Consider the following 18,805-nt stretch of genomic DNA (forward strand, 5'->3'; position numbering starts at 1 on the left):
ACAGCACTCTGAAACATAGTAGAGATGATTAACATGTGTAAATTTCTTCTAAATGAAATTTAAAGTAAAACTGAAGAAAACCTTCCGGTGCTAGTTTTGTTGTTCTTTCTCAGTATCTTTGACTCTTAGATATTTATTCGAAATATAATTGCTCTTGAAAGATCTTTGAGTTTTCATTATCAAATTTCTAAAATTCTTAATTTTTGAAGTGTCTGACTAATATAATATTTGTAACAAGATATTTATCAATAATTATTCTTTAACCTAAATATAATAACAGGTAAACACAGAACACATAATGACAATAACAAATGATTAAAAACAATAAAAAAATAGATAAAACAAGTTACACTCGAGGAAGGTAACGACTGTAGGCGTGTGGTAAATTTGTCAAGGTTGGGAATTTAACCTAATACCTTTTGGCCCCAAAACATACAAGCTATAAGGGTTGTCAACGTTGATATGCTTAATGTACATTAATTTTTTTTTTAAATCTGTTGAAGAGATGCTCGTATGCTGAACGTGCATATTGAGATGGTTAATTGGATGTATTGATATATTCAGATAGCAGTGACCACCTTTCTCGAACGAAGATGTCAGTTCGACTAAAAAGGCATTGCCGGTCGTCTCACAGAAGGTGTTACCGTAGATATGGAGTGACACTGACACTGTTTATGTAAGCGTTGCTCCTGACACTGAAGAAGTAGTAAATTTAGTGCCACGATAGGGCCAAGTGAAGTAAGTGTCTTACGCTGATTTTCACAAGTACCTGATGACAGTAGAAGTATGGAGTGACAGTGACACTGTGTGCGTGAGGGGAGAACACCTCGTACTGTTGAGAGGAAATACACCTCGTGTCCCTACAGGGGAAAATGGCAGTATATGGCAACTGTACTATATAGGTAGGGTTAAGGTTTGCTGCCTGACGCTTACTGTAGGAGAGACTAGGACGAGGTGTGACGCCCTGGAGGAGGAGAAGGACGTCGTGGTGGGAGTGGGAAGATGGGGTGAGAAGGAAGGCGGAGGGAAGGAGGATGAAGGAAACAGAACTGAGGGAAGAGAGGCAGAATGAATTGGGGTGGAGCGAAAGGGTCAGTCAGGGGTTTGATGAAGGTCATGATTAAGAGTGGCAACTGAGTAAAAATTGTCATTGCTTTAATTTTTTCCAAGATTAAGGTCCTCATCTGCCAGGGTTATTAAGCAGGGTCTTCAGGTCTCAGTGTCTCACAACAGAGGCATCATAAGGGACAGTTGATTGGAGGTTATGAGCAGGCAATAATGAAGTAGACTGAACCGAGATGAAGGAGGGGGGGGGGTAATACGGAGGGTGAAGTAAAGAAGGGAAGTGAAGCAGGGAGAATGAGGAGGAGAACAGAGTAAAAAAGTAAAAGAGGGAAGAAGAGTGATGGGGAAGGGTGAAGTCAGAGAGGAAGGAAGTTCGGAGAGCGTAATAGTCCGGAGGTGGAAGGGGTGGGCGGGGATGAGAGGTATGGGCGGCGTAATAACACGGAATGGGGGCGGAGCTTTGAGCTAATGCTACCTTCCGTCCTGCCCCTCTGAACACCACCGCCCACACCCTCACCTAACACCATATAAGGACATGATGCTTCCGTTCTATATATACGTCCACCAGCGGTGTTTTAAATCAGTGACAGTATTCCTTCGTACTTCTCATAATGTCTAGTTTTTCTACTTTTATAACTTTATTACCAATATTATAATTACTGTACATGATAAATATGATAATAATGATAATGATGATAACGCTAATGATGATAATAATAATAATAATAATGAAATCAAATACTTGCATATAATGAAGTAGGTTTTGTTTCGCTGGTATAAGGTTAAGAGACTTTGATTCACACAAACACAAGTCACCAACACACCCACACTCCCACAAGTACATGTCACCAACACACCCACACTCCCACAAACACAAGTCACCAACACACCCACGCTCCCACAAACACAAGTCACCAACACACCCACACTCCCACAAACACAAGTCACCCACACACCCACACTCCCACAAGTACAAGTCACCCACACTCCCACAAACACAAGTCACCCACACACCCACACGTACAACCCACACTCCCACAAACCCAAGCACACACCCACAAGCACAAGTCACCAACACACCCACACCCACAAACCCAAGTCACCCACAAACACAAGTCGCCCACACACCCACACTCCCACAAGTACAAGTCACAACACACCCACAAACACAAGTCACCCACACACCCACACCCCACAAGTGCAAGTCACCCACACTCCCACAAACACAAGTCACCCACACACCCACAAACACAAGTCACCCACACACCCACACTCCCACAGTACAAGTCACCAACACACCCACAAACACAAGTCACCCACACACCCACACACCACAACACAAGTCACCCACACACCCACACGTACACGTCATCCACACTCCCACAAACACAAGTCACCCACACACCCACACTCCCACAAGTACAAGTCACCAACACACCCACACTCCCACAAGTACAAATCACCCACACACCCACACTCCCACAAACACAAGTCACCCACACTCCCACAAACACACAAGAACGATGTACTCACTGATGTCGAATTCTGAGCCCGATGAAGACTGAGGGTCCCTCCTGTACCACATCACCTTATATAGGGTCCCAGGTGATAAAAAAATGTCTTTTTTTAGCCGAGATCCTTCCCTGTCGCCAGTGGCATTTCTTCGACCTTCAAAAGGAAGTCTGTGCCACCCCACCTCCCCAAGGCCTTTAAAGGAAGTTACTGTCGAGGAAGATGTCTGTGAATAATACGGAAATGCCTTAGCCAGACGTGTCCCTTACTGTACACCGCCAGTTCTCTAGGAATAGAAAAATCTATGAAACGTACGATTTTCCTTGGAAGTTTCCCGTCGCTTAATTAAGAAACAACAGTGGAGGTACAGGTGCAGAGACATGACTAGACAAAGAGATTTCAGAATAGTAACAGTACATTAACATTACTGATGAGTAACGTATTATTATGACATTATTAAGTATACATAGAAAATTATATAAGGGAGCTAGGTTAATATTACTGACACCGGTAATGTCCACCAGCTTGAAATTTAGTGAAGTAACCTTATGTGGCAGATATCATGTTATATAATACACGTTCAGGACCAATGAATGTGTTACGTCACCTTACCACGTAAACCAACACCCGAGAAGGGGAGGGTGGGGGGGGGTGGGGGGTACATATCCACGCCTCAGAGCCACTTATCTGAGGCTGTGAGTTTAATATATGACAGGTTGTGCATCTGGTGTTGGTGGTAAATATTACTGATGATGTAAATATGTTTCCTCCGTCTTCACACGTCAACAGATACTGAGTGGTAAACAAGGATGACTCGAAGCTAGAGGTATCTGAGGTGAGGGGAGCCTTGTGGGTGATAGAGGGTGAGCTGGTGGCGTATAGCTAGGTGGTGAAGTGTGTGTATGGTCACCACCAGGACGTGGATCACAAATAGAGAGTTGATTCAGAAACATCGGCATGAGAAGTACATCAACATTAGCAGTAGTAGAGGCAATGTAATTAAAATCGATTAATAATTCCATGTACTTAGTAGTATATGTTATCTTACTTGTAGGTGACATATATAAGTGACTTGTAGCTGGTGAACGCTATTACCACTACAAGTTACATCATAATCACAATAGAAAAGAAAATATGCAAGTGTGATCGATTTTTCTGTTAATTGGCAGAAGAAGGTAGCCGGTAGCTTATTAAATCTCAATACTATTCATGAGGAGTCGAACCCGGGACGTGGTGATAGAGAACACCATGCATACACAAGCATCCCATCCCCTTGTGAACGTTACCTTTCATTATGGTTTATCTTAGAATAATAATACGATTTTTAAAAGAACAAAGAAAAAAAAATAGTAATTAAAATTGTTATTCTCAATCCTCACTGACCTACACAACCCTCGAGCAGGTGCCACATCTTACCAAGAGTACAGAAAGAATGTTGTCTGTAGGTCTCCGTTGAATCTAATTAGTGATTAAGTGTAGTTAACAATCTAACATAAGTGTACCTGTAACTTTATATTTAACACAATTTTTTTGCATTGTTTTTGAGACGACTAAACAAGGTGACGTACTAACTGTACTAACAAGATACATAATAAGGGCTTACTTACAAGAACGATATTATTTTATTTGTATGTATGACTGTACCTGTGTTGTTGTTTCTAAATTACTGAAATATTAAGACTAACTGAACAATACCGCTGCAGTCTATTGATGAGAAAGCGCGGATGAACTTTTTTTATTTCGAGTATTGGATCACCTGATATATTATACACCCAATGTTATTTCACCTGAAGTTTAAACACCCTGATGCTCACCTAACCTAACCTCTCAGATACATAGCATAAGGGAGTTTAATCATCAGGTGAAATTAAGCTGAGGTGCCTAATCTTCAGGTGATCTCGAGTATGTAAGACAGGGGGAGGCAGAGTGTTTCTAGGTGACGGAAATTATGGGATTGAGAAGACGAAAAATAGTGTTTGATCATTGTGTCTCGTGAGTGGTGAGGGAGGTAACTGGTGAGGGAGGTAACTGGTGAGGGAGGTAACTGGTGAGGGAGGTAACTGGTGAGGGAGGTAACTGGTGAGGGAGGTAACTGGTGAGGGAGTTAACTGGTGAGGGAGGTAACTGGTGGTGAGGGAGGTAACTGGTGAGGGAGGTAACTGGTGAGGGAGGTAACTGGTGAGGGGTGAGGGTAACTGGAGGAGGTAACTGGTGAGGGAGGTAACTGGTGAGGAGGTAACTGGGTAACTGGTGAGGGAGGTGAGGGAGGTAACTGGTGGGGAGGTAACTGGTGAGGGGTGAGGAGGTAACTGGTGAGGGAGGTAACTGGTGAGGAGTTAACTGGTGAGGAGTTAACTCAGAGAGGTAACTGATGAGGGAGTTAACTGGTGAGAGTTAACTGGTGAGGGAGTTATTTGGTGAGGGAGGTAACTGGTGAGGGAGGTAACTGGTGAGGGAGTTAACTGGTGAGGGAGGTAACTGGTGAGGGAGGGTGTGGCTGTTACTTGAGGTGACAGGGATATGAGTCAGGGTGTGGTTGTTATTTGAGGTGACAGGGGAGTGAAGCAGGGTGTGGCTGTTACCTTTGGTGTCAGGGGGGTGGCTGTTACTTTAGGTGACAGTGATGTAAGGCAGGGTGTGGCTGTTACTTGGGGCGACAGGGAGGTGAGGCAGGGTGTGGCTGTTACTTGGGGCGACAGGGAGGTGAGGCAGGGTATGGCTGTTACTTGGGGCGACATGGAGGTGAGCAGGGTGTGGGCTGTTACTTGTGGTGACAGGGAGGTGAGGCAGGGTGTGGCTGTTACTTGTGGTGACAGGGAGGTGAGGCAGGTGTGGCAGTGGTGTGGCAGGGTGTGGCTGTTACTTGTGGTGACAGGGGAGGTGAGGCAGGGTGTGGATGTTACTTGGGGCGACAGGGAGGTGAGGCAGGGGTGTGGCTGTTACTTGGGGCGACAGGGAGGTGAGGCAGGGTGTGGCTGTTAATTGGGGCGACAGGGAGGTGAGGCAGGGTGTGGCTGTTACTTGTGGTGACAGGGAGGTGAGGCAGGGTGTGGCTGTTACTTGTGGTGACAGGGAGGTGAGGCAGGGTGTGGCTGTTACTTGTGGTGACAGGGAGGTGAGGCAGGGTGTGGCTGTTACTTGTGGTGACAGGGAGGTGACGCAGGGTGTGGATGTTGGCGGAGCTGCACACCTCCAGCCGTCATTTCATTACTACCTCTTTGTCAACTTGTCAGCAAACTTCCCACCGCATCAGAGTCACTTTTTTCTGCTTGACGTCTGAGTGATCACTCTAGACTTACTCACCAAGTTCGTGAAATTGGTTCTCAACTTAACCTAATTCAAAGTAACGTAACGTAATGTAACCTAACGTAACGTAGCGTAACCTAATCAAACCTAACCTAACATAACCCGACCCGACCGATTCCAACCTAACTAAACTTTGCCTAGCTTAGCCTAATCTAGCCTAACTTAATCCAACCTAATTTAACCTTGGCGAGATTATGAGCCCATTAAGCGAACTGGGCAAAATGACCTAACCTAACCTAACCTAACCTAACATAATATAGGTTATATTAGGTTGGGATAGTTTGAAAGCCCATTTCACGAGCTGGGCAAAATGTCTTGTGTATGTTGAGGTATGTAGTTTTAAGTAGTAACTACAACGATCTTCTTCTAATCAGGGGATGTGCCTGGGCAAAATTATGGAATCGATAATTTATTAAATAATATTTACCTCAATCCAATTATAAATTTTGAGGAAAGTTAGAATTTAAGCAACTCGAGAGAACTACTTGTATGGTTGAACTTCTTGTGCAAAATGAGATACTTTGAATAATAACGTCAGTGCCTCTTTCTCTTATTGATGTATTGCTGGTCTTCCACATATATAATTATTATCTTTATTTTTCTGGGTTTTTGCATTTCAGTTATTATACGTCTTTGGATATACATTTCAGACTGAAGGATTCATTAAAAAAGTCGTAAAATTCATAGAAAGTATAATTGTATTTAGAAAATATAATAATAAATACTGAAACAAAGGATTATGGTAAAGAGACGGAGATGTGTTGGGGGGAGATCCGATGAAAAACTATTGCACATTTCCTGAGTCACCATTGAAATGTAAATGAAGAAGTGAATACAATGGTAAACTTGTTGTGGTTTTTCAGGAAATCTTGCAAAGTTTTGAGGCATTTGTATCGGCATGTTACATTATAAGGAAACACTTGTAGCTTCTTAGGATTCCACGAGAATTCAGAGTACCGGCTTCCTTAATTTCCTTAGTTTAACAAAAATATTTAATGGGGTAAACTGTTACAATGGACAGCGTCAGAATGTGTATTATTTGAATGTACTTTAGTTCTTTAGAAGCACTTGCGGTGGACAATGCCGGGGCCGGACTCGTCGTACTCCTCCTTGGTGATCCACATGGCCTGGAAGGTGGACAGAGAGGCCAGGATGGAGCCACCGATCCAGACGGAGTACTTACGCTCGGGAGGAGCAATGATCTTGATCTTGATGGTGGAGGGAGCCAGAGCAGTGATTTCCTTCTGCATGCGGTCAGCAATACCAGGGTACATGGTGGTACCACCAGACATGACGTTGTTGGCGAACAAATCTTTTCTGATATCAATGTCGCACCTCATGATGGAGTTGTAGACGGTCTCGTGGATGCCAACAGATTCCATACCCAGGAAGGAAGGCTGGAACAGAGACTCAGGAGCACGGAAACGTTCGTTACCAATGGTGATGACCTGACCGTCGGGAAGCTCGTAGGACTTCTCAAGGGAGGAGGAGGCAGCAGCCACGTTCATTTCACTTTCAAAATCGAGAGCTACATAGCAAAGTTTTTCTTTGATGTCACGAACGATTTCTCTTTCAGCTGTAGTGGTGAAGGAGTAGCCACGCTCAGTCATAATCTTCATTAGGTAGGCAGTCAAGTCACGACCAGCCAGGTCAAGACGCAGGATGGCGTGAGGAAGAGCATAACCTTCGTAGATGGGGACAGTGTGAGACACGCCATCACCAGAGTCCAGCACGATGCCTGTGGTACGACCAGAGGCGTAAAGGGACAGCACGGCCTGGATGGCCACGTACATGGCTGGAGCACTGAAGGTTTCAAACATGATCTGGGTCATCTTCTCACGGTTGGCCTTGGGGTTGAGGGGAGCCTCAGTGAGGAGGACGGGGGACTCCTCAGGGGCAACACGCAGTTCGTTGTAGAAGGAGTGATGCCAGATCTTCTCCATGTCGTCCCAGTTGGTGATGATGCCGTGCTCGATGGGGTACTTGAGAGTCAGGATACCTCGCTTGCTCTGGGCCTCATCACCGACGTAGGCGTCCTTCTGACCCATACCGACCATCACACCCTGGTGACGAGGACGGCCGACGATGGAGGGGAATACGGCGCGGGGAGCGTCGTCGCCGGCGAAGCCAGCCTTGACCATGCCGGAACCATTGTCCACAACCAGGGCACAAGCGTCGTCGTCACACATGATGGTGATGAGTTATTTGGTAGAGGATCTGTTGAAAGAAAGTTGATGAATATCATACAGTTGATGACCTTGTAATATTAATCTAATTTTAAACAATGTTCTTCGTCTGAATTTAACTTCATGGCTCTTATTCACTTACATTCTTTTCTGAGATATAATAGGCTGGCAGGATGGCAATATCAATGGCATGCTAGACCACTTTGACAATACCTTTAACTGTTAGGAATAAGGATACAAGTTCTGAAATTTCTTATCTTTGACTTAGCCAAACAAGTAATAATAGTTAGGATATTGTTCTAATATTTGATTTATCATTTATAGATTAATTTCTTAACTGGTATTATGTTTGGTTATAACAAGTAGTGTTTGTATTCTATATAATCATTAGCGTCCATATTACTAACTCGTAAAGTCTTCTTAATGAGTATCTTTTCATCAGTTATTGACATATTAAGGTCGACACTCGGTCAGATACACTTAATAATGGTTGAACTTCACGTAGTTCTATAAGTCCTTACTCCATATACAGTAAGTGTGTGTAACAGACTAATGACCCTAAAACACTGAACCTCGTCACAGTCATGAGATAACAACTTAAACGTATTTTTTTATTTAATTCAGTATGACAAATAAAAGAAAATCACACGCTGGGAAAAAAAAATTAACGTTATCTTCTTATTATAAACTTTATACCATTACGAAAAGTGTATCCATATAATTCACTTTTTTTTTATGATGAGATTTTACGTCACATGTAAGTCCACTCGTATCTTATCTTTAACACTGTACTAACACTATAAACACTTAAGATTACAAAAAAAAAAAAAAAAGACAAGGCTTCACCACCACCTACAGTATGGGCTGTTTCCTGAGTCCGCTGTAGACTAAAGGTAGACGCCTGTCCATTCCCCCTTATATACATGCTCGGGGTTCTCAGAAATATCACCTCACAACGAAATCCAGTGTTGAAAACCCTCTTTGGCATCCCCTCCACTTGCCTTGTGTTTACAGTATGACCAAAAAAAGCACGTCTTGTGGTCTGCAGCTCGAGGTACCAGGATCCCGTCACACCCACATCCACACCCTAACACGCCCACCCTCTCCCTCTCTTTCTCTGCTCCCTCCTCCTCCCTCGTGTGTTTGGATTTCCCGAAATATCTCCCTTACTAGACTCTTCTTTATATAGACTCTTAAAGGAAGCTCCGAAAATGGTATGTCTTTGTTCACTTTACCTTAAACAAATGACTGTTCTGATTCTATACAAAGTTCGGTTGGTATTCTGTATAATAAAAACTGTACAGGGGAGACGAGAAAAACACTCAGGGATGAAGTACACAAAAAAAAAAGATAATCTATCTTCCTAACGACTAGACTCACCCTTAGGAAGTGAGAGAAAGGGGGGGAAGGAAGGGAGGAGACGAAGGATGGAGGGATGGAGGGAGGGAAGGAAGGAAGGATAGGGAAAGGGAGGGAAGGAGGAAGGGGAAGACCAGTAAAAACTCTCAAAAGCCAACTGCCGCGTGTAGAACCTGGCAACTGTGAGTACGACAATTTTTCTTACACAAAGGAAGTTAATGGCACATCAAATGAACGTGTTCGGTGATGCAGTAATGCCAGACACACTAAAGCTACCTTGATTTACTTTACATAAATTAATAATATACAATACACTGAAAGTCAAGGCAAATACAGATTCCTCGATTCACTTTACGAAAACGTATTAAGTAATGTGTTTAATGCTCAGAAAAATTAATACACCTTGATTTACTTTTGTCTCCTAACAATGGAAACCTTCTCCTCTACTACGCGATGTTTTTGTAACAATGATAACAATAATTAAGAGAAGCGTGTAAATGTTTTTGTGCGTCGTACACGTTCGAGGGCGGGGCCAGACGTCTGAGACAAGTATAAATGTAAACATCACGGGTAAAGCTGTTATGCCAGGGTACAACTGAAGCCCCGACAGTGTACACCTTTATAACTGCGCCTACGTCTTGTGCCTAAACCTAAACTAGAATAGCATCTAATATTTCTGAAAAAAAAGTTTATTACTGATTATGTTATGGTAAGTCAGAACAAATTACATGATAAAAATGATCTTTATGCCCAAATGTCTAAACTTCTCTTGTGAAATAGATTTAAGGAAGTTACTAATTCATTATACATAATTACTTAGGTATATTAAGCACAGTTTAGAACATAGATATAAGGGAATTACAATGATGACAGACTTACAAGTATAATCACAGTATAACCACGATATTGAGGCAACAAACTCATTTTACTTTGATTATACTGAGTGAAATTTTTTACACGCAGAACTTATTGGCGTGTGTGTGTGTGTGTGTGTGTGTGTGTGTGTGTGTGTGTGTGTGTGTATGTATGTGTGTGTGAGTTTGTACCTTTGAATGCATATACTGTATCTATAATCCACAAGGAAATATAACTTTACAGAGGACATGATCATCAGAATCATAGAGACATGAGTCGGCCCGTAACCATCACCTGCCAGACTAGACCGTTTTCTCTCAACACGGGGCGATGGCTGATGGATGTAATTTTAGACCCATGCGTAATAATGTAATAAACACGGGTCCGGATTCTCTAAGATTTCCACGTTATGTCTTTCCCGTTTCCTATTGAACAAGAGAACAGAACTACCTATGGTATAATCTCATTGGAATTCACACGTCAGTTGTTTGGGTTTAATATCTTTGTTTACTATGTGAGTAGATGCGTCTGTGTTCATATTTCACGTGTTTAGGTGGAACAGTTAACGTTGGATGCTATGAGAAGTTGATCTAGTGAGAGACAGTTAACCTAGTAGTGAATTATGGACGTAGAGAGAGAGTAGTTGTGCCTCTGTAGCGTCTTCACTTCATCCTTCACCAAGTCTTCTGTCAAAAGGAAATTCAGTCATGTTAATCACTTTAGTACAAGTACATGTGAAACGGGATGATGTTATTAATCAGAGAATAAATTTTACCATTGCGGTTTTTTTTTCGTGTTTGGTTATTGGGTTTCTTTGTGACTGCTAATAATAGTTATGTTTGTTAAGCCTTTACCTTTTATGGGATAATTAAGACACGCAGATTGTATTTATAGATGTATTTATGGCGGGTTTTTGTAGATGTAACCACAATTATGTTTCGAAGAGGAAGGAAGAAAAAGTCTGAAATATCCACGAGGTAAACAGACAAAACAAATAATTTAAGTCGAAAATGTAAATAGTTTAAGAAGCTGGCATATTGTTTTGTTGAATTAATCAGTATGAACACAATTACAGAACCACAACTTCACTGATTTAGGTTTTATAAAGTAAAGATGTAATGCATAATATTCTCTGTGGACTTACCAGAGGGCAGCTGCTATACACTCAAGTCTTAACGTGACATAAGACATAATCCTACTTCACATCCCCTGTACATCACTGACGTCATCCTCCAGGGCAGACAACCAAGGAGCACCTGTCACAATCACTTCTCTAACATCACCATCATTCTCATCTCACTCCTCACTATCACTCGTCATTCATCATCAACACTCTCCCATCTATTATCACAACAAGTATATCCTCACTCTCAGTGTAGTCTTGCCCTGTCTTAGCTCATATCATTCAAGTCCTCGTGGTCACAACTTGTCCTCGATTACGAAAACTTTGTCATATATCACTTGGCTATAAACAGGATGTGATAATAATCGTCAGGTGGAAATACAAAACACGGGGATTTTATTGGTTCTCGTCTTTTAATGCCCGGGAAACACGGACCAATAAGCAGCTTTGTTTACTGGCCTCGACCAATCCGGTACCACATCGGGGTTGGAGGAGGGGGTTGTAATCATGACGTCACTTTCTTAAATTCAATAAAATAGGGTTGTATGTAGAGTTTGATTAAAGAGTTTTATTATTTACAAGATTCTGATAATACAAACCCTTGACATTCTGTTGAGACATTCCTTTAGCCTATTTTACCATTTGTTAAACTCGAGAAGGTAAACAATAAAGTTAAGGTATATGTTATTTGTGGTGTAAATGATCCTGAAAAATTAGAGTTTCATTCATTTAACATCTGATTATTAATGTAGTACGGCAAGTCGATGATATATAACTGAATCATATATAAGAGTTAAGGTTCTTTTACCATTAGACTCATTAACCGTAAGTAAATGACACGAGACTTCGATGATTATGTTGTGTCACGATTGCTCTAACGCTCCTTTGGCTGATCAGTCAGACAGTAGCTAAAGAGAGAGTTATTCGTGTGGGAGATGGTCTTGTGGGTGATCTCAGACCGTGTGTAGTATTTGAACACTAATGTACAACACTGGGAGTCGTACATGTCCTCAGAGTGTAAGCGAGTCCAACACGGTCCGCCTGTCCATGGAGGGAAGTTTGTGTGTGTGTGTGTGTGTGTGTGTGTGTGTGTGTGTGTGTGTGTGTGTGTGTGTTTTATTGATTGGAAAAGTTTGTGGTACATTTTAGTGGTAATTAACACCTGGCTATGTTATTAGATATCAACTTAGGAACAGAACTAACACTCAAATCATCGTACAGGTGTAAATCACTGATCTTCAAGGTGTGTTGTCATTATCCTCTCACAGGAGAACATAACAGAGACATGTATAATTTCGGTTACGTCTTGACATCTATAAATACCACTTAGGTCTTGAGCCAGCTGGGACGTGTCTGGACTGGGAAAGACAGTTGGTAATGAGGGCACAGGTGGGCGTGGTGGGTGGGCTCAGCATGGGTGGTGAAAGGGCAAGACGGGAGTGACAGGGTAGGCTGGAGGGCATGACAGGGTAGAAAGGAGGGCATGGCGGGGTAGAAAGGAGGGCATGACAGGGTAGAAAGGAGGGCGTAGCATGGTAGGCAGGAGGGCGTGGCAGTCAAAAGTCGTGAAGAATAGGACTGTATAACCATTTGTTGACATAACGCTTCTGGCATCACCACTCACCACCTCCTCCTCCTCCTCCCCCTCCACCACTCCTCACCCACCTCCACCTCCCCCACCTCCACCTCCCCCACCACCTCCTCCACAACCCCTCACCCCCACCTCCTCCTCCACCAGCACCACTCTCCTCCTCCTCTTACACCTTCTGTCATAACCAACATCTACCTTTTCTCCACTCTGAGGCAGCGGCAGCAGCTATTTCCACTCCTACTGAGTGTCCTGCGTCACCTGTGCTTCACGCCCCTCTTCCCCTTCCCTCCTCCTCCCCGTAGTGATGCACTTATAAGGTGATGACCACTACCAAGTCACCTTCACAAAACATCAAACAATATTAGGTGTCTTGTTATTATTACGTCATTACCTGAAGTACGAGAGAGAGAGAGAGAGAGAGAGAGAGAGAGAGAGAGAGAGAGAGAGAGAGAGAGAGAGAGAGAGAGAGAGAGAGAGAGAGAGAGAGAGTTATTAAACCCTATATATGTATTTATTTCTTGTGTTCTGGTTTATGTACTACAGTGTTTTATTTCCTATGGTTTATGTACTTAACTCCCATAAATAAACCAAAAAAACATAATATAAACAAATACGTAGATAATTACAGTGACCCCGTGAATCATTACTATTAAAAGAACACAAGAGTTTGAGTTATAAATATTTACTACGTAACAGAAGCGAGAGAAGATAAGGCCCAGTGTGTACAGGGAGAGACGACCGTGAAGGGTGGGGGGGAGGTGTCTGGTGGCGTTGGTACTGATGTTGGTGGGTTATGGTGATGGTGGTTGTTGTGGGGTGTTGGTGGGTTATGGTGATGGTGGTTGTTGTGGGGTGTTGGTGGGTTATGGTGATGGTGGTTGTTGTGGGGTGTTGGTGGGTTATGGTGATGGTGGTTGTTGTGGGGTGTTGGTGGGTTATGGTGATGGTGGTTGTTGTGGGGTGTTGGTGGGTTATGGTGATGGTGGTTGTTGTGGGGTGTTGGTGGGTTATGGTGATGGTGGTAGCTGAGATGTTGGTGGGGTAAGATATAGTGGTTCTTGAGGCAGTTAACAATGCATAGTGGTGAGGTCGTGATGGTGGTGATGATGATGATGAAAGGTTATACTTATTGTAAACGTATAAATAACACGTGGTGGTGGTGGTAGTGGTGGTGGCGGTGGCGGTGGCAGTGGCGGTGGCGGTGGCGGTGGCGGTGACGGTTTATTTTATTTTATTTTATTTTATTTTATTTTATTTTATTTTGCCGCTTACAGCGGCTGCTTTATTGTGCACCCCACACTCATCCTGTGAGCGGTAGCGCAAAAGGATTACAGAGTAGAGTTTACAAAGGGTCATAATAATTAACCACATTTAAGGCAATTGTTGCCATTTTTTGTTTTCGTCCTTCTTCTGCCATTAAGCACATATAAGGCAATAATTGCTATTTTTTGTTTTCGCCCCACTGCTGCCATTAATCACATATAAGGCAATTGTTGCCATTTTTTGTTTTCGCCCCACTGCTGCCATTAATCACATATAAGGCAATAATTGCCATTTTTTGTTTTCGCCCCACTGCTGCCATTAATCACATATAAGGCAATTGTTGCCATTTTTTGTTTTCGCCTCACTGCTGCCATTAAACACATATAAGGCAATTGTTGCCATTTTTTATTGTCGCCCCTCTGCTGCCATTATTCACATATAAGGCGATTGTTGCCATTTTTTATTGTCGCCCCTCTGCTGCCATTAATCACATATAAGGCAATTGTTGCCATTTTTTGTTTTCGCCCCTCTGCTGCCATTAATCACATATAAGGTAATTGTTGCCATTTTTTGTTTTCGCCCCACTGCTGCCATTAACCACATTTAAGGCAATTGTTGCCATTTTTGGTTTTCATCCCTCTTCTGCCAATAATCACATATAAGGCAATAATTGCCATTTTTTGTTTTCGCCCCACTGCTGCCATTAATCACATATAAGGCAATTGTTGCCATTTTTTATTGTCGCCCCTCTGCTGCCATTATTCACATATAAGGCAATTGTTGCCATTTTTTATTGTCGCCCCTCTGCTGCCATTAATCACATATAAGGCAATTGTTGCCATTTTTTGTTTTCGTCCCTCTTTTGCCATTAATCACATATAAGGCAATTGTTGCCATTTTTTGTTTTCGCTCCACTGCTGCCATTAATCATATATAAGGCAATTGTTGCCATTTTTTATTGTCGCCCCTCTGCTGCCATTATTCACATGTAAGGCAATTGTTGCCATTTTTTATTGTCGCCCCTCTGCTGCCATTAATCACATATAAGGCAATTGTTGCCATTTTTTGTTTTCGCCCCTCTGCTGCCATTAATCACATATAATGCAATTGTTGCCATTGTTGCCATTTTTTGTTTTCGCCCACTGCTGCCATTAATCACATATATGCGTCGGTTGCCATTTTTTATTGTCGCCCCACTGCTGCCATTAATCACATATAAGGTAATTGTTGCCATTTTTTGTTTTCGCCCCACTGCTGCCATTAATCACATGTAAGGCAATTGTTGCCATTTTTTATTGTCGCCCTTCTGCTGCCATTAATCACATATAAGGCAATTGTTGCCATTTTTTGTTTTCGCCCGTCTTCTGCCATTAACCACATTTAAGGCAATTGTTGCCATTTTTTGTTTTCGTCCCTCTTCTGCCATTAATCACATATAAGGCAATTGTTGCCATTATTCACATATAAGCAATTGTTGCCAATTTTTTGTTCTGCTGCCATTAATCACACAATGCCATTTTTTGTTTTCGCCCCTCTGCTGCCATTAATCACATATAAGGCAATTGTTGCCATTTTTTGTTTTCGTCCCTCTTCTGCCATTAATCACATATAAGGCAATTGTTGCCATTTTTTGTTTTCGCTCCACTGCTGCCATTAATCACATATAAGGCAATTGTTGCCATTTTTTATTGTCGCCCCTCTGCTGCCATTATTCACATATAAGGCAATTGTTGCCATTTTTTATTGTCGCCCCTCTGCTGCCATTAATCACATATAAGGCAATTGTTGCCATTTTTTGTTTTCGCCCCTCTGCTGCCATTAATCACATATAAGGCAATTGTTGCCATTTTTTGTTTTTGCCCATCTGCTGCCATTAATCACATATAAGGCAATTGTTGCCATTTTTTGTTTTCGCCCTCTGCTGCCATTAATCACATATAAGGCAATTGTTGCCATTTTTTGTTTTCGCCCCACTGCTGCCATTAATCACATATAAGGCAATTGTTGCCATTTTTTGTTTTCGTCCCTCTGCCATTAATCACATATAAAGGCAATTGTTGCCATTTTTTTTTCGTCCCTCTGCCACCGTTAATCATATGGCAATTGTTGCCATTTTTTGTTTTCGCCCTCTGCTGCCATTAATCACATATAAGGCAATTGTTGCCATTTTTGTTTTCGTCCCTCTGCTGCCATTAATCACATATAAGGCAATTGTTGCCATTTTTGTTTTCGTCCCACTGCTGCCATGAATCACATATAAGGCAATTGTTGCCATTTTTGTTTTCGTCCCACTGCTGCCATGAATCACATATAAGGCAATTGTTGCCATTTTTTGTTTTCGCCCTACTGCTGCCATTATTCACATATAAGGCAATTGTTGCCATTTTTTGTTTTCGCCCCACTGGAAATTAAAGGAAAATAGAGATACAGATGAATGATATCCATAGGCTGCGTAATTGAGGGGTGAGAGGGAAAGACTGGAGAATACGTGGATGGGTAATACTGAAGAAAGGAGACCAGACAGAGAGAGAGAGAGAGAGAGAGAGATGAACTAAAAAAGCTGGGATATATGAGCCAAATAAGAAAGAATAAGAAGCATCAAGCCATAGTGATGTCTTTATTATAATTCCTGAAGGTTGTTATCCAGGAATGGGTCGTTCTTACTAAAAATCAAATGAGTTCAGTTATGGTTTGTTTTCTTTCGAAGCTTTAGTAAACGGCTCCTGGGAATATCATCTTGGTGTCACTTAATGTTTTATTGAGATGTAATCACACACACACACACGCACACACACATACACACACACACACACACACTAACACTCACAGTCCCACATGTCATAAGGAGGAAACAAAATAATTATAACGTTTGGGTCTTACTCCAACATGTTTGTAAAAATGTCGACGACTTAAATTACCTTCATGTGGCAAGATGAAATGAAGCCTTACAAATTGTGGATATCTTGACTCATATTGTAAGAAAAACAAATGGTCTTTTTTATACAATATTCTTTAATTTGTCTAATTTTGAATTTTAAAGATGTATATTTGACACAGCAGATAGATGTTGCGCTTACAACTCATTCATGATGTATGACTACGAGTGTGTACAATGTTATACGGTGTGCATGAAACTCAGTGGAATAAAAATATATAGATGTGATATGTTTCATAAAGAATTGTACATAAAAGGTAGAGAAAAATATATATAATGAAAAGCAGTAAGTATAATAGTCATATACAGAGTAAATGCATTATATTTTGAATATTTTAACGTATAAGAATTGGGTAAATATAAAAAAAATAACAACCTATTAGTGACAGTCATAAAGCGAAAATATGAATACATTGGTAATGGTTTATAGTTATGGTAAATCATAAAATCATGATATTCATTTAGAAGCACTTGCGGTGGACAATGCCGGGGCCGGACTCGTCGTATTCCTCCTTGGTGATCCACATGGACTGGAAGGTGGACAGAGAGGCCAGGATGGAGCCACCGATCCAGACGGAGTACTTACGCTCGGGAGGAGCAATGATCTTGATCTTGATGGTGGAGGGAGCCAGAGAAGTAATTTCCTTCTGCATGCGGTCAGCTATACCAGGGTACATGGTGGTACCACCAGAAAGAACGTTGTTGGCGAACAGGTCCTTCCTGATATCAATGTCGCACCTCATGATGGAGTTGTAGACGGTCTCGTGGATACCAACAGATTCCATACCCAGAAAGGAAGGCTGGAACAGAGACTCGGGAGCCCGGAAACGTTCATTGCCTATAGTGATGACCTGACCGTCGGGAAGTTCGTAGGATTTTTCAAGAGACGAGGAGGCAGCAGCCACATTCATTTCATTTTCAAAGTCAAGGGCAACATAACAGAGTTTTTCTTTGATGTCACGAACGATTTCTCGCTCAGCCGTGGTGGTGAAGGAGTAGCCACGCTCAGTCATGATCTTCATCAGGTAGGCAGTCAAATCGCGACCAGCCAGGTCAAGACGGAGGATGGCGTGGGGGAGCGCATAACCTTCGTAGATGGGGACAGTGTGAGACACGCCATCACCAGAGTCCAGCACGATACCTGTGGTACGACCAGAGGCGTACAGGGACAGCACGGCCTGGATGGCCACGTACATGGCGGGTGTAGCAAAGGTCTCGAACATGATCTGGGTCATCTTCTCACGGTTGGCCTTGGGGTTGAGGGGAGCCTCAGTGAGGAGGACAGGGGACTCCTCAGGGGCAACACGCAGTTCGTTGTAGAAGGAGTGATGCCAGATCTTCTCCATGTCGTCCCAGTTGGTGATGATGCCGTGCTCAATGGGGTACTTGAGAGTCAGGATACCTCGCTTGCTCTGGGCCTCGTCACCGACGTAGGCGTCCTTCTGACCCATACCGACCATCACACCCTGGTGACGAGGACGGCCGACGATGGAGGGGAATACGGCGCGGGGAGCGTCGTCACCGGCGAAGCCAGCCTTGACCATGCCGGAGCCATTGTCCACAACCAGGGGACTCACGTCGTCGTCACACATTGTTGCTGGGTGTCAGAT

General features: G+C 42.6%; 2 protein-coding genes across 2 annotated transcripts; both read right to left on the reverse strand.

The window, feature by feature from the left end:
- Positions 1-6,558: 6,558 nt before the first annotated feature.
- On the reverse strand, positions 6,559-9,004 carry LOC121853650 (actin, muscle-like). The gene is made up of 2 exons (XM_042347963.1): positions 8,926-9,004; positions 6,559-8,100 (listed from the first exon to the last, which is right to left on the reverse strand). The coding sequence occupies exon 2, from the start codon at positions 8,070-8,072 to the stop codon at positions 6,942-6,944; it is 1,131 nt and encodes a 376-aa protein (XP_042203897.1). The 5' UTR covers positions 8,073-8,100; positions 8,926-9,004; the 3' UTR covers positions 6,559-6,941.
- Positions 9,005-17,604: 8,600 nt separating this feature from the next.
- LOC121853649 (actin, muscle-like) lies at positions 17,605-18,805 on the reverse strand. The gene has a single exon (XM_042347962.1). It carries the CDS (start codon positions 18,785-18,787, stop codon positions 17,657-17,659), a length of 1,131 nt encoding a protein of 376 aa, XP_042203896.1. The 5' UTR covers positions 18,788-18,805; the 3' UTR covers positions 17,605-17,656.

This window comes from Homarus americanus, unplaced genomic scaffold, assembly GCF_018991925.1.
Source record: "Homarus americanus isolate GMGI-L3 unplaced genomic scaffold, GMGI_Hamer_2.0 scaffold4896, whole genome shotgun sequence".
NCBI lineage: Eukaryota > Metazoa > Arthropoda > Malacostraca > Decapoda > Nephropidae > Homarus > Homarus americanus.

What these genes read in the sequence shown, in the direction of transcription:
- LOC121853650 (XM_042347963.1), bottom strand. Translation starts at nt 8,072, where the DNA reads ATGTGTGACGACGACGCTTGTGCCCTGGTTGTGGACAATGGTTCCGGC.
- LOC121853649 (XM_042347962.1), bottom strand. Translation starts at nt 18,787, where the DNA reads ATGTGTGACGACGACGTGAGTCCCCTGGTTGTGGACAATGGCTCCGGC.